Raw genomic sequence first — 16634 nt, forward strand, 5'->3', positions numbered from 1 at the left:
GGACAAAGATAGGCAAGCCTTCTATAAGATGAGAATTCATGAACCCCCAACCCCAGCCTCATGATATGGGTGGGGACCAAGTAAGACGTATTTTGTAGGGAAAGTGAAACTGAGATAAATGAATCTTGAGTGACTTGTCCACGTGAACATGACTCAGGTTTTGTCAAACAAACAGGCCCAGTAATGGAAAGGATCAACAGAGGTGTGCCATATGGACGTCAACTGGCAATCTCCCTGCTGTTCTCCCCAAGTCCTGATGTGCTGGGTTCCTAAATGGCTTCAAAATGGAGGACAACTAGATGCTAGCAGTCAACGTGACTGGTCTAAGGGTCCTAAGGATGGATGTGGAGAGAGAGCCAACTGGAGAGAACTTGGAGGAGGAAAGGAAGGAGGGTTAGGGGGGAAACCTGGATGGAAGAATAATGATGATATCTGTTAAGCACGTACTATGTGCTAAGCACTGTTCTAAGCGCTGGGGTAGATTTCCGTCACTGTGGAGGGTACTGCCATCCTTCTCATCTCACAAGCCCGCAAACTTGGTGTCATCCTTGACTCCGTTCTCTCATTCACCCTACACATCCAATCCGTCACCAAAACCTGCCGGTCTTACCTTCACAAGATCTGCCTTTTCCTCTCCATCCAAACCGCTACCTTGGTACAGTCTCTCATCCTATCCCCACTGGATTACTGCATCAGCCTCCTCTCTGATCTCCCATCCTCCTGTCTCTCCCCGCTTCAGTCTATACTTCATTCTGCTGCCCAGATTATCTTTCTATAGAAACGCTCTGGGCATGTCACTCCCCTCCTCAAAAATCTCCAGTGGCTGCCTGTCAACCTACGAATCGAGCAAAAACTCCTCACTCTCGGCTTCAAGGCTCTCCATCAGCTCGCCCCCCTCCTACCTCACCTCCCTTCTCTCCTTCTCCAGCCCAGCCTGCACCCTCCGCTCCTCTGCCGCTGCTAACCTCCTCACCATGCCTCGTTCTCGCCTTTCCCGCTGTCGACCCCTGGCCCATATCCTTCCCCTGGCCTGGAATGCCCTCCCTCCTCGCATCCGCCAAAGTAGCTCTCTTCCCCACTTCGAATCCCTACTGAGAGCTCGTCTCCTCCAGAAGGCCTTCCCAGACTGAGCCCCCTTTTCTCTGCTCCTTCCCTCCTTTTGCTTTACTCCCTTCCCTGCCCCACAGCACTTGTACATATTTATACATATTTATTACTCTATTTTATTAATGATGTGTATAATTCTATTTATCTATTTTGTTGGTATTGATGCCTGTCTACTTGTTTTGTTTTGTTGTCTGTCTCCCCCTTCTAGACTATGAGCCCGTTGTTGGGTAGGGATCGTCTCTATCTGTTGCTGAATTGTACTTTCCAAGTGCTTAGTACAGTCTCTGCACACAGTAAGCACTCAATAAATATGACTGAATGAATGAATACAAGGTAATCAGGTTGTCCCACGTGGGGCTCACCGTTTTAATCCCATTTTACAGAATGAGGTAACTGAGGCACAGAGAAGTTAAGTGACTTGCCCAAAGTCACACAGCAGACAAGTGGCGGTCTCTGGATTAGCACCCATGACCAACTCCCAGGCCTATGCTCTAACCATGAGGGAAGGAGATTGCATAGTGGATAGAGCACAGGCATCAGATGGAATCAGATGGTCATGGGTTCTAATCCTAACTCTGCCACTTGTTTGCTGTGTGGTCTTGGGCAAGTGACTTAACTTCTCTGGGCCTCAGCTACCTCATCCGTAAAATGGGGATTAAGACTGCGAGTCTTGTGAGGGACAAGTACTGTGTCCAATCTGATTGCTTGTATCCACCCCCGTGCTTAGGACAATGCCTGGCACATAGTAAGCGCTTAACAAATACCACAATTATTATTATTATGCCATGTTGCCTTGCCCCAAGTGGGTATTGAATCAGTGGTATTGAGTGCTTGCTATATGCAGAGCATTGTATTAAGCACTTGGGAGAGTACAATATAACAGAATTAGAAGACACAGTCCCTCCCCTTAGTGAGCTTGCAGTCTAGAATAAATAAATAAGTACTGATCCTACTATCAGCCTCATAATATATTCATTCATTCATTCAATCGTATTTATTGAGCACTTACTGTGTGCAGAGCACTGTACTAAGTGCTTGGGAAGTACAAGTTGGCAACATATAGAGACGGTCCCTACCCAACAGTGGGCTCACAGTCTAGAAGGGGGAGACAGAACAAAACAAAGCATATTAACAAAATAAAATAAATAGAATAAATATGTACAAATAAAATCAATCAATCATATTTATTGAGCGCTTACTGTGTGCAGAGCACTGTACTAAGCGCTTGGGAAGTACAAGTTGACAATGTGTCTTCCCCAAGTTCCTTGTGGGCATTCATTCATTCAGTCGTCTTTATTGACCGCTTACTGTGGGCAAAGCCCTGTACTTAGCACAGGGGCTGGGTCTACCAACTCTGTTGTGCTTTCCCAGTGCTTAGTACAGTGCTGCGCACATAATAAGCTTACACTAAATGGCATTGACTGGTCAACCCACAATGCCTGTAGTCTCTTGGCTCATCCAGATTAGGGCAATGATTTCCTCTGCATTCCACTAGCTGAGAGGTATGGCGTGAACAGGCTGCAGATATGGCCAGCTCGAACAACAGGAATGGCTAGATAGGACAGAATATATCCTTCTCATTGTATTTTTAGGTTATTCCCCGACTCTCTTCAAATCCTCCTTGCTGCCTGTTCGTGTTGAGGCCGCTTCTTGCACTGTGTTGCTTGGCTGATGGAAAGGTATTGGTCCAGGGTGGTTTGAGCACATTTCTGTCTGCCTGCAAACTCCTCGGGGCTCATGTTTCCATGACGACTGAAAATCAGAGCTTCAGTTCTAAACGCCACAGCCTTTTCCTGTCTGGGAGCCCACAGCTCTTGTCTATAAATGTACATTCGATCGAGCGCTTGACTTTATTTGATTTGCATTTATTTCCCTCCCACCCTCAGACTCATGGCACTTTTGAACATATTTGTAAATTTTGTGAATATATGGCTCCCCCCTCTAGACTGTAAGGTCGTTGTGGGCAGGGGATGTGTGGTACTGTACTCTCCCAAGTGCTTAGTGCAGTGCTCTGCACGCAGTAAGAGCTCAATAAATACCATTGATTCCACCGCTTGATCTTTTTTCCATGTCTGTTGCCCCCCTCCTTCCCCCTGCCCTCCCACCAAAAGGTGTGAGGTCCTTGTGGACAGCTAATATGTCTTGTGCTTCTATTGTGCTTCCCAAGGACTTCTTATGGCACATTGAGTCAGTACATGCTCAATAAATACTGTTATGACTACCGCACTTCTGTAGTTTCTTCTGAAATCATACAGCTTGGCCAAAGTGGTCAAACAGCATGCGCTAGTGGCTAGAGCCTGGGCTTGGGAGTCAGAAGAACCTGAGTTTTAATTTCGGCTCCACCACTCCTCTGCTCTGAGACCTTGGGCAAGTCACTTAACTTCTCTGTGCCTCACCTCATCTGTAAAATGGGATTAAGACCGTGAGCTCCATGTGGGACCTGATTATCTGGTATACACCCTAACGCTTAGAATAGTACCTGGCACAAAGTAAGCACTTAAACAAATACCATAAAAAAGTGTTCATCAACTCTGCTTACTGGCGTTATAGAGGAGTTGAATATTTGATTCTGAAATCTTGTGGTATGGGGGAAATTGTAGTCTTTTACTCTTGAATTCCTATCATTTACCAAGTGCTGATTTAGATTTGGAAGCGTGGATGCTTTCTACCTACTTGATTTTTTTTGCTTAATGAGTTTCTGATAATTAAGAATCCAGGCAACCATTACATTAATTAGCATCTGATTATAAAATTTCACCTTCAGACAGCATAGTTTATTACTGAACCTGAACTCAGTGCTGAAGTAGCATAGTAATGGGTTTAAGGAAATTCCTCTAGAGCCAGGAAGAAAATTATATATTTTTCTCATCCATTTCAAACTTCAGAACTGTAATGTCCCCTTGCTCCCCCCATTTCCTGTAATCTTCAAAATTGGATTACTCAAAAATGTTTCTTGTGGATAACTTTCAGTTTTTTAAAACAAAAATCAATGATTTTAGGATTATGGCTTTCCATAGCTGTTCTGAGGGAAGGGAGACATTTTATTCTCTGTTACTGAATGAAAGGAACACAATAGACAAGAAAATTTTAGCATGGGAGGGCAGGCGGCTTAAAATTTTGCTGAAACATTCAATGCTGTTCCAGTTGCAGTGAGCTTAGTTTTTTTTCCCCTTCTTTCGATGAGCATAGAAGGTCACGTATTTAAGACCGTGAGGAGAAAGCTGCAATAGCAAAACAGCTCATACATCTTTTTTTTTGTTAACACCTTTGCCAATGCAGTACTAGAAAAGTGATAGCTGAAAATTTATTTGTATTTATTTATATGATAAAGCTTATTGGTGGGAAAACCATTTGATGTCAGCCTGGTTAAATTGTTCTACCTATGATAAGCCTTATGCAAATAGAAAAAAATAATGGAGACCCCAGTCTATTTTCCTAACTCAGAATGATGTTGACATTTGGGTCTTCCTCCTTAGTTTTAAATGTTTCATGGGGCAGAGGTTCAGGGTTTGCCCAGGTAATTTAAGTTAAAGGTCAAAGATGGAGGTCTGTCTATTTCTGATCAGTAACTCGAAGTTTCCCAAGCGTTGTCCCCTTATTTTTACAGTTGTCTCTGATCAGATAATAATAATAATAATAATAATGGCATTTGTTAAGCACTTACTATGTGCAGAGCACTGTTCTAAGCGCTGGGGGTGGATACAAGGTGATCAAGTTGTCCCACGTGGGGCTCACAGTCTTAATCCCCATTTTACAGATGAGGTAACTGAGGCTCAGAGAAGTTAAGTGACTTGCCCAAGGTCACACGGCAGACATGTGGCGGAGCCGGGATTTGAACCCATGACCTTCTCCTAGTCCCAGCCCATCAGTCCCCATAACTGTGACGGCTTAACTGTGACCCCCTAAAAACTTTTGCATTTCTCCCCCATTAACTGTTGCTGCTTACCTAAACAGTGCATGCCCAAGATAAGGAAAAAGAAACACCCTCCAAAAGCCGATTGCAGTGTTTTAATGAACTCTCACCAATTTATAGCGAGAAGTCCTGCTTATATTGTTATATTTTACTCTCAAAGTGCTCTGCACACATTAAGCGCTCAATAAATACGATTGATTTCCTCACCACAGAGCTCCTGTGAACTCAAATCCTGGTTTACAGTATTATTTCATTTGTTTGCAGTTTTTCTTCTTTGTCGTTTTCCTCCCTCTTTCTCTGGATGCGTTTTGCGATTTCTGTTAAATGCAGTGCTAAATGCAGAAAACTGTGGGTCAGAAAACCTTAACCAGCACTTGACCGAATCTCCGTTTTAGGATGTGTTTCAAATTCAATTAAACTAATAGCTAAGAAGGATGTCTTTCCTTTCTCACACTAATATGCTAATTCCTCGCCAAAGAAAAGGAACCACTGAAGACCCCTAAAGCTCATTCAGGCTAAGGAATGTAGGGCAGAAGAAAGGCCCTGAAGTTTGATTGGATAGTTCAGTGCTGCTCATTCTGTGATTTCTGCAATGATGATGGATTTGCTCGTTTCAAATTAGTAGGGAAAATACTATCTGGGCCTTCTGTCCAGGGTCTACACAGGATCAGACAATGAACCTAATGAGAAATGCCTTCTCTCTGCCTGTTCCCTTTGTGTTCTGGCTTTTCCTGGGAATCCGTTTGGGGGAAATGTGATTGTCTTTGCCACAGGTATGTGCCAGTGTTTTCTAGACAGAGGGTATCACAGCTTAGTCGATGTGAACAGGACAAATTCTAAGGGGCAGCAGCTGATAGATAACTCACATGTCGATATGGGAATTAAAATTACTAAAATTATTTATTTTTATGGTATTTAAGTGCTTACTAGGCCATACTGCTTCTCTGAGGCCTTTCCCAACTAAATCCTTTTTCCTTTTTTTTCTTTTCTTTCTTTAATGGTATTTGTTAAGCGCTTACTCAGTGCCAGGTACTGCACTATGCTCTGGGGTGGATACGACTAAATCAGGTTGGACACAGTCCATGTCACACATGGGGCTCACAGTCTTAATCCCCATTATACAGATGAGGTAACCGAGAAACAGAGAAGTCGTTAATCATATTTATAGAGCACTTCCCGTCCTGTGCGCAGGACTAAGTGCTTGGGGGAGTACACTATAGCAGACACGTTCCCCACCCACATCGAGCTTTACAGTGACTTGCCCAAGGTCACACAGAAGACAAGTGGCGTAGCAGAATTAGAACGCAGGTCCTTCTGACTCCTAGGCCCATGGTCTATCCTCTAGGCAACACTGCCCTTTTTCCTCTACTCTTTCCTTAGCTGGTTATGCCACCTGCTCTGCCCTTTTCCTCTTCTCCTCCTTGCTTCTTCCCACAACCCAATGGTGAGGGAGAATTGATTGATTTGCACTTGGATCTGTAACCCTTAAGCACTTGATATTCACCGCACAGCACTTATGTACCTAGGGTATTTAAGCGCTTTCTCTGTACCAGGCACTGTACTGCATATATTCCCTCATTTTCCCTATCTGTTTTCATACCTGTTTCCCCCCGGTAGATTGTAAGCTCACTGTGAGCAGGAACGGTGTCTTACCAATAGTACTCTCCAAATTCTTAGAATAGTGCTCTGCACACAATAAACACTGGATAAATATTGATTAAAAATTAGTTCATGGGCATGACTTCAACAGCTGCTTCTGGGCATGTTACTCCCGTCCTCAAAAATCTCCAGTGGCTGCCAGTCAACCTACGCATCAAGCAAAAGCTCCTCACTCTCGGCTTCAAGGCTGTCCATCCCCTCGCCCCCTCCTACCTCACCTCCCTTCTCTCCTTCTCCAACCCAGCCCACACCCTCCGCTCCTCTACCGCTAACCTCCTCACTGTACCTCGTTCTCGCCTGTCCCGCCATCAACCCCCGGCCCACGTCCTCCCCCTGGCCTTGAATGCCTTCCCTCCACACATCTGCCCAGCTAGCTCTCTTCCTCCCTTCAAAGCCCTACTGAGAGCTCACCTCCTCCAAGAGGCCTTCCCAGATTGAGCCCTCTTTTTTGTCTCCTCCTCTGCACTCCCCACCCTACCTTCTTCCCCTCCCCGCGGCACCTGTATATATGTTTGTACAGATTTATCACTCTATTTTACTTGTACATATTTACTATTCTATTCTATTTATTTTGTTAATGATGTGCATTTAGCTTTAATTCTATTTGTTCTGACAACTTGACACCTGTTTACATGTTTTGCTTTGTTGTCTGTCTCCCCCTTCTAGACTGTGAACCCGTTGTTGGGTAGGGACCGTCTCTATATGTTGCCAACTTGTACTTCCCAAGCGCTTAGTACAGTGCTGTGCACACAGTAAGTGCTCAATAAATACTATTGAATGAATGAATGCTTCCTAAGGAACCACTGTGATCTTTATTGTTGCATTTCTGTGACTGTTTTCCCGCAGTTCTTGTTCTAGGCGTTCACCAAAACTCATCCTTGTGTGCCCATAACTGCCCTTTTGGTGCATTGGTTGAAGAGGCAATGTTTGTTTGACAAACTTTTCAGCCTTTTTTGTGCTTCCCTCTCCACCAGTCAGAGTCCATTATAATCCCAAGAGTTCCACGATTAACCTTCCTTTGTTTTTAAAAGTAAACAGGAAGGGTTGGAGTTTCCTGCTCGCACAAACCTTGCTTTCTCCGAGTTGTTGGATCCATAATCTGGTTTATCCACATTACATCTCCCAAAGGAAGGGAAACATTACTTCTGTGTCTGAATTTACTTTCTGTTTCAAATTAGTTTCTAGGGAAATGTGACACTGAAGAACAGTGCCCTCTGGGAAGAAGCTGATGGAGCCAAACCAATGAACTGAACTAATTTATTGATTTAGGCACATTAATATCTGTCTCCCCCTTAAGGCTGTGAGCTCATTGTGGGCAGGGAATGTGTCTGTTTATTGTTGTACACTCCCAAGTGCTTAGTACAGTGTTCTGCACACAGTAAGCGCTCAATAAATATGATTGAATGAATGAACTAAACGTTCTTGAACTGAATGTCGTAAGATGTAACCGGTCACATATCTTGTCTCGGAGGAGGGAGGAGATATCAAGCGATAATGTAATCATGCCCTCTGGCTCCAGCAAAGGAAAGAAGAAACCACTCCATGTCTTCATGTTATGTTCCCTTGGGATTTTTTTCCCCAACGACCAAGAAATTCATATCTAGTTGACATTTCTTCTGCTGTATGTCCATCTCCTCCTCTTGAAGTCTTCACTAGGTTGTTAATGCCTTGAGGGCAGGGATTGTTTTACACATCTGCGTTCATTCATTCACTCAATCGTATTTATTGAGCACTTACTGTGTGCAGAGCACTGTACTAAGCGCCTGGGCCCACTGTTGGGTAAGGACTGTCTCTATATGTTGCCAATTTGTACTTCCCAAGTGCTTAGTACAGTGCTTTGCACACAGTAAGCGCTCAATAAATATGATTGATGATGATGATGATGTGTATGTATATGTACATATTATGGAATTTGTTAAGTGTTTGCTATATGTCAGGCGCTCTACTAAGTGCTGGGGTAGATATAGGACAATTGAGTTGGACACAGTCCATGTCCCACGTAGGGCTCACAGTCTTAATCCCCATTTTACAGATGAGATAACTGAGGCGACAGAGAAGTGAAGTGACTTGCCCAAGGTCACACAGCAGACAAGTGGCGGAGATGGGATTAGAACCCAGGTCCTTCAGTCTCCCAGGCCCGTGCTCTAGCCATTAGGCCAAGCTGCTTCTCTATACTTATTTTGTACTCTCTCAAGTACTTAGTGCAGTATATTCCTAATAAGTAGCATTGCTTGATTAATAGTAAGACATTTATGTTAATATCAAACGCTTAATGCAGTGCTCTGCACACAGTAAGTGCTTTCAGAATGTGATTGATTAAAATGAAGAGCTGGCCTCTCCATAATATCCCCTTAGATATTTAGAATGATTAATTCATCCTTAGTCTTCTCTAAGTTAAACAACCCCAATTGCATTTTCTCTTCCCACCTGCCTTATTTTCCATTCCTTTAATCAGTTTTGTCACTGTACTCTGGATTCGCTCCAATTTCTCTACATCCATTTTAAAGTGAAGTGACCACACTGCACTCTATCTAATAAGGTTTCAACTACGCAGTCTAGAGTTGAAGGATAACATATCATGACTCTTGCATATCCTATTCCCGACAATACCTCCTGGAATTGTACGGAGTGGATATTTTCATCAGAGAGACATGAGTAATTCCTGTCGGACTGCTGCTTACGTACAACCTGGCTTTTTTTTTTTTTCCATCACCGTTGTCTCTCGCCAGTCTGCCCCCGCCCTGTATTGGTTTTTGTGTGTTTGCTGTCCTACCTTCCTCTAGTCCCTATGGGGTGAGGCTCATGTAACAATAGCCGGCCAATTAGGATGTCAGGTAGGGTGGGATCTTACTGACCAGCCACAGGAACAAGGGAGAACGATTGTGGTAATCTATCACTAGGAAGAGAGGAAATATCCCAGGCACAATTTATTCTTCACAAACATTATTGACCGCTTCCTTAATTCTGAGGCTTTTTGAGGTTGCTGTAAATTGATTGTGTGATCCCTGACTCAGCTCTCATGTCCCCTCCTCATCCTCCACTCTGCGTCAACTAAACACTTGGCTGTGTATACCCCTTGAGCACTTTGATACTCACCCCAGAGTTGTAGCGCTTGTGTAAATATTTTTTTACTCCATTTTCCCGTCTGTAGTTTATTTTAATGTCTGTCTCTTCCTGTAGATTATAAACTCCTTGCGGGCAAGGATTGCATCTACCAACTCTACTATATTGTACTTTCCCAAACACGTAGTATAATAATCAGCTCACAGTATGCACTCAGTAAATACCATCCATTGAATGATTATTTGTTCTAATGCCCTGCTACCCATATTAAACTGGCTAGTCAGCCATTGCTAAGGCCAGATTTATTTAATCCATCATTGGTATTTATTGAGCGGTGCTTATTTTGTGCAGAGCAATCAATCAGTGGTATTTATTGAACACTTACTGGGTGCAGAGAACTGTACTAAGTGCATGAGAGAGTACAGTGTAACAGCTGGTAGACATGTTCCCTGCTCACAAGGAGTTTACAGTCTAGTGAGAGGGCCATATGGTCTACAGCACAGTACTAAGTCTTTGGGTGAATATAATAAATAGAGTTGGTAGAAATGAACCCTGTTCTCAAGGAGCTTACATTCTAATGGTTGGGTATGTTATTTTCAAATCCTTGTGACTTTCTGCCTCACTAAAACACTGGAAAGGGGAAAAGGTATCTGAAAATGTTTCTCTGTTTCTCTACCCAAAAGTTAAAGCCAGAGCAGTGAGTGTGTACATTAGCTGCTTCCTTTATGCAACACGACCTTCAAGCTCTGATTAAAATGGTTGGTTTAATATTGCTGATCACTTTTCTATTTCCATCGACTGTTTCAGTATTCATCATACTTAATTATCCAGATTCTCTCAGTGCTAAAGGATCGTAAAAGCTTAATATGTAGCACTTATTGATTACCTGCAAGGCTGGGTTGTATCCGGGGGCCGCCAAAAGTGTCAATTAAGAATAGTGACATTTAAGAAGTAGTAGTAGTAGTATTTATGGAATGCTTACTTTGTGTAGAGCACTGCACTAAGCACTGGGAGAGGATACCCAGGAGGGAATTAGACATGGTCCCTATCCTTTTGGGAATCTCACAATCCAGGAATTTAGATGTAAACATTGGGGTAGATAGAGAATTATGAGATCAGACCAAATCCCTCACTCAGGGCTTACCATCAGTCTTATCACCGTTTTACAGATGAGGAATCTGATACCCAGGAATCTCAGTAATAATTATGGTATTTGTTAAGCGCTTAGTATGTGCCAAGCACTGTTCATTCATTCAGTCGTAATTATTGAGTGCTTAGTGTGTGCAAAGCACTGTTCTAAGCACTGGGGTAGATACGAGGTAATCATTTGGACACAGACCCTGCCCCATGTGGGGTTCCCAGTCTTAATCCCCATTTTACGGATGAGGTAACTGAGGCACAGAGAAGAGAAGCGACTTGCCCAAGGTCACACAACAGACAGGTGGCAGAGCTGGGATTAGAACCCATGTCCTCCGACTCCCAAGCCTATGTTCTTGCCACTGAGCCATACTGCTTCTGTAAGTGACTTGCCCAAGATCACGCTGCAGTCCCGTGACAAACCTGGGACTCAAACCTGAGTCTCCTGTTTCCCAGCCAGTCTTGTGCTCTTTTTACTGGGCCACGTGATGATTTGCAATTTGTACAAAGACTAATACCATCTGGAGGGGATGTGCAATTCCCTTGGGCAAGTTAGATGAGTTTTCATGGCCAAAGTCTATGTACTCGGCAGTCATGTGGTAAGTAGATGAGGTGTGCACTTAAGAAATTGCTGAATGCTTTATTTTCAGTGACACCATTTGTAAAGTATATTTTAAGTGCAAAATGACTTCAGAAAGAAGAGGTTTATGGTGGCTTGTTTTGTCTGTGGGACTGTTCTACTAAAATAAACTCTCCCTCCTGAAGTCTTGCTCCTTCTGTAATGGTAGTAGTTTTTTAGACTGTGAGCCCACTGTTGGGTAGGGACTGTCTCTATATGTTGCCAACTTGTACTTCCCAAGCGCTTAGTACAGTGCTCTGCACACAGTAAGCGCTCAATAAATACGATTGATTGATGTACCAAACACTGTAATAATAATAATAATTGTAGTATTTGTTAAGCTCTTACTATGTCCCAGGCACTGTACTAAGCGCTTGGTTGGATATAAGCAAATTGGGTTGGACACAGTCCTTGTCCCACTTGGGGCTCACAGTCTCATATAAATAATGATGGAATTTGTTAAGCGCTTACTATGTGCCAGGCACTCTATGAAGCGCTGAGGTGGATACAAGCAAATTGAGTTGGACACAGTCCCTGTCCCATGAGGGGCTCACAGTCTCAATCCCCATTTTACAGTTGAGATAACTGAGGTCCAGAGAAGTAAAGTGACTTGTCAGCTGTGTGACCTTGGATAAGTAGCAGAGCCGGGATTAGAACCCATGACCTTCTCACCCTCCAGGCCCTCGTTGTATACACTATGCCATGCTGCTTCAAGTGCTGGGGTGGCTATACAACATGAGCAGATTGGACACAGTCCCCATCCATCCCACACGGTGCTCACAGTCTAGAAGAGAGAAGAGGTATTTCATCCATTTTACAGGTGACAAAACTGAGGCACGGAAGTCAATCGACCTGACCACGGTCACACAGGGCACGGGTGGCAGAGCCACTTTTACAGCCCACACTTGAGCGATCACAGAAATTGATTTCTTTCTCTCCCTGTCTGTCCTTCTTGCAGCTGGTCAGCCTGTTGCTGATCGGAATCGCCGCCTGGGGCATCGGCTTCGGGCTCATTTCCAGCCTGCGAGTGGTCGGCGTCGTCATCGCGGTGGGCATCTTCCTGTTTCTGATCGCGTTGGTTGGGCTGATTGGAGCCGTCAAACACCATCAGGTGTTGCTCTTCTTCGTATCCTTTGTGGTGGTCAGATCTGAGGATTTCTGGTGATGCCATTGCACAAAATAATAATAATAGAGATGGTATTTGTTAAGCGTTTACTATGTGCTAAGCACTGGTGTAGGCACAAGGTAATCAGGTTGTCCCACGTGGGGCTCACAGACTTAATCCCCACTTTACGGATGAGGTAACTGAGGCACAGAGATATTAAGTGACTTGCCCAAAGTCACACAGTTGACAAGTGGCAGAGCTGGGATTAGAACCCATGACCTGATTCCACAGCCCGCGCTCTTTCCATTTGTTAAGCACTTACTATGTGTCAAGCACTGTTCTGAGTGCTGGAGCAGATCTGAAATAATCAGGTTGGAGACAGTCTCTGTCTCGTTCACACTCTTAATCCCCATTTTCCAGTTGAGGTAAACTGAGGCCCAGAGAAGTGAAGTGACTTGCCCAAGGTCACACAGCAGACAGGTGGAAGAGCTGGGATGAGAACCCAGGTCCGTGTTCTATCCACTGGGCAAAGCTGCTTCATAATGATTTGTGCTTTTCATTCATTCAATCGTATTTATTGAGCGCTTACTGTGCGCAGAGCACTAAGCGCTTGGGAAGTACAAGTCGGCAACGTATAGAGATGGTCCCTACCCAACGACGGGCTCACAGTCTAGAAGGGGGAGACAGACAACGAAACAAAACACGTGGACAGGTGTCAAGTCATCAGAATAAATAGAAATAAAGCGAGATGCACATCATTCACAAAATAAATAAAATAGTAAAGATGTACAAGTAAAATAAATACAGTAATAAATCTGTACAAACATATATACAGGTGCTGGGGGGAGGGGAAGGAGGTAGGGCGGGGGGATGGGGAGGAGGAGAGGAAAAAGGGGGCTCAGTCTGGGAAGGCCTCTTGGAGGAGGTGAGCTCTCAGTAGGTGTGCTTCTTTTCCAATCTCGCTCCCTCCCTGCTGCCGCTGAGCGACCTAGAAATTGACATTAAAATCTCAAGGGCAGGTTTGGGAGAAGGTTGTTGGCACCTGCTGCTGATCTGCTTAATCAGCCAGGCTCGCGGTCACATGGGACTCGGTCAGCTGATGGCGGGCGGAAAAACTCTTTGGAGCGTACAAAGTCTGTTGCTCTACAAACTTCTACTTGATAAATCAATCGGTGGTATTTACTGAGTGCATACCGTACACAGAGCACTGCGCGAAGCACTCGGGAGGGTACAATACAACCGAATCAGTGGACACGTTCCTTGCCCACAATGAGCTTGCAGGCTAGCAGGGGAGGAAGGTGATATAAATACATAATTCCCAGACTGAGCCCCCTTTTTCCTCTCCTCCCCACCTCCTGTGTGCAGACCCGTGGCTCAGCGGAAAGAGCCCGGGCTTTGGAGTCAGAGGTCATGGGTTCGAGTCCCGGCTCTGCCACATGTCTGCTGTGTGACCTTGGGCAAGTCACTTCACTTCTCTGAGTCTCAGTTGCCTCATCTGTAGAATGGGGATGAAGACTGTGAGCCCCACGTGGGACAACTTGATCGCCTTGTATCCTCCCCAGCGCTGTAAGCGCTTAACAAATGCCACCTCCTTCCCCTCCCCACAGCACAGTGTGACTCAGTGGAAAGAGCACAGGCCTTGGAGTCGGAGGTCGTGGGTTCAAACCCCGGCTCTGCCAATTGTCAGCTGTGTGACTTTGGGCGAGCCACTTCTCTGTGCCTCAATTCCCTCATCTGTAAAATGGGGATTGAGTGTGAGCCACCCCGTGGGACAGCCTGATCACCCTGTAACCTCCCCAGTGCTTAGAACAATCAGTCAATCAATCAATCGTATTTATTGAGCGCTTACTGTGTGCAGAGCACTGTACTAAGTGCTTGGGAAGTACAAGTTGGCAACATATAGAGACAGTCCCTACCCAACAGTGGGCTCACAGTCTAAAAAAGAGCAGTGCTTTGTACGTAGTAAGCGTTTAATAAGTACCATTATTATTATTATTATTATAGATTTATTACTCTATTTTACTTGAACATATTTACTATTCCATTTTTGTTAATGATGTGCACATAGCTTTAATTCTATTTGTTCTGATGACTTTGACACCTGTCTACATGTTTTGTTTTGTTGTCTGTCTCCCCATTCTAGACTGTGAGCCCGTTGTTAGGTAGGGACCGTCTCTATATGTTGCCGACTTGTACTTCCCAAGCGCTTAGTACAGTGCTCTGCACACAGTAAGCGCTCAATAAATACGATTGAATGAATGAATACTTTATATTACAAGATTTCAAGATATGTGCATGTGTTGTGGGGTTGGATAAAATATCCAGTGTCCAGAGGTCACAGATCCAAGTGAGATCCACATGAGGATAGAGCACAGGCCTGGTAATCACAAGGACCTGGGATCTAGTCACAGCTTTGCCACTTATCTGCTCTGTGACATTGGGAAAGTCGCTTCACTGCTCTTTGCCTCAGTTACCTCATCTGTAAAATGGGGATTAAGACTGAGCCCCATGTGGTACATGGACCAGGCCCAATCTGATTATTTTGTATCTACCCCAGAGCTTAGAAAAGTGCCCGCCACATAGCGAGCACTTACCAAATACCATAAAACCAACAACCAACCAAATTTTAAGGTGGTTAATTTTATCTGTCGCCTTTGACCTCTGCCTCAGTTCCACCGATGGTGCTCACCGTGTCCAACAGTGTGGCTGAAAGGAGCGGTGAGTGACCCAGAGTCATTGCCATCCTGAAGCCAAAACTTCTTATTCTCCACTGACACAATCGTACTGAGATGGGACAACAGTTAAACATTGGAGCTAGCCAGGACCGCTGATTAGCCACACTAATCAGGGATTTCAAATATTGGTGAGAGCAAGGGAGGCTTGTTTCTAGCTGTGGGTGATGTTTAGAGTTGGTGATGAAGCGTGCCAGGGTTAGTCCATTTGCCATTTTGTCTAACCAGTTTTTTTCATATGCATGTTTGGAGAGATGCATCAGGTGTACTCTTAATATTTAAGCATTTATTCTACAAATTGTGGGTGTGCTCAGGCTTGATAAACTCAGGGTAATTTGACTTTGTTCCAAAGTCATTTAACTGTGCTTCAAGGACACTGGGGCTTTATGGAGGTAAAACCCACTTGAATTTCCACCACATATGCTTTAAGAATTAGGATTTTTTCTGATCTTAGAACTGCCTTAAATTGGTCTTTTTGATTTTGCAAGCCTCCTAGATTAGTGCATAATCCACCAAATCATTAATTCTTTATTTACAAATACATGAAGAGTGTCTTCTGCGATCTCCAGATTATAGTTTTGATCTTTTGGAATCTGAGAGTGAAAGTCAAAAGGTGTCAGTTTGAAACGAAGAATGGCACCATAATTTTTCTGAACAAGGAAGCAATGTCCAATAGAGCATCTTAAAAGCAAGTAATTATAAACTAGTCTTAAAACTCCCCTGGTGATGCAGTCCTTGAAATGCTGGAAACTGTAGAACTAATTCGAGTGCTTTGTGCACTCATTAGGCTGTAGCTATAACATTACATGGTGATTGTTAATTTCAAATCTTGCCTTTATTTGCCTGATAAACTACCCAAGTTCAGATCCCAGTATAGAATCCTCACAGTTTCTGGATTCCCTACTTCCATTTATCTATGTCTGTTGGTTTGATCTCCTCCTTCCCAATCCTATATGGGGAAACCAGAAATCTCCAACATCTGAGATGCCCCCCACCAAAAAAAAGAAACCCAAAACAAAACTATTGACTGGAGAAGTTCTCAAGGATAAAAGAGGCAATGCCGTGCCTTCGGGGAATTTATGGTCTAATGAAATGTATTTTTTTTTTTGGCTGGGGGCCGGTACAGGATTTCTTAATCACTTACTGTGTATTAAACAGCGTAGTAAGATGCAAGAGAATCAGGTTGGACACAGTCTCTGTCCCACATGGGATCGCAGTCTAAGTAGAAGTGAGAACAGGCATTGAATCTCCATCTTACAGTTGAGGAAACACAGGCACAGAGAGGTGAAGTGACTTACC

At 44.1% G+C, this 16634-nt stretch overlaps 1 protein-coding gene across 1 annotated transcript in view; it reads left to right on the forward strand.

The window, feature by feature from the left end:
- TSPAN13 (tetraspanin 13) overlaps positions 1 to 16634 on the forward strand; it is a 49167-nt gene that overhangs the window by 22182 nt on the left and 10351 nt on the right. The window contains exon 2 of the mRNA XM_038741758.1: positions 12457 to 12624. Coding sequence (XP_038597686.1) covers positions 12457 to 12624 — 168 coding nt within the window. The remainder of the gene's footprint in view (positions 1 to 12456; positions 12625 to 16634) is intronic.

The sequence above is a fragment of the Tachyglossus aculeatus genome, chromosome 2, assembly GCF_015852505.1.
Source record: "Tachyglossus aculeatus isolate mTacAcu1 chromosome 2, mTacAcu1.pri, whole genome shotgun sequence".
Classification (NCBI taxonomy): domain Eukaryota; kingdom Metazoa; phylum Chordata; class Mammalia; order Monotremata; family Tachyglossidae; genus Tachyglossus; species Tachyglossus aculeatus.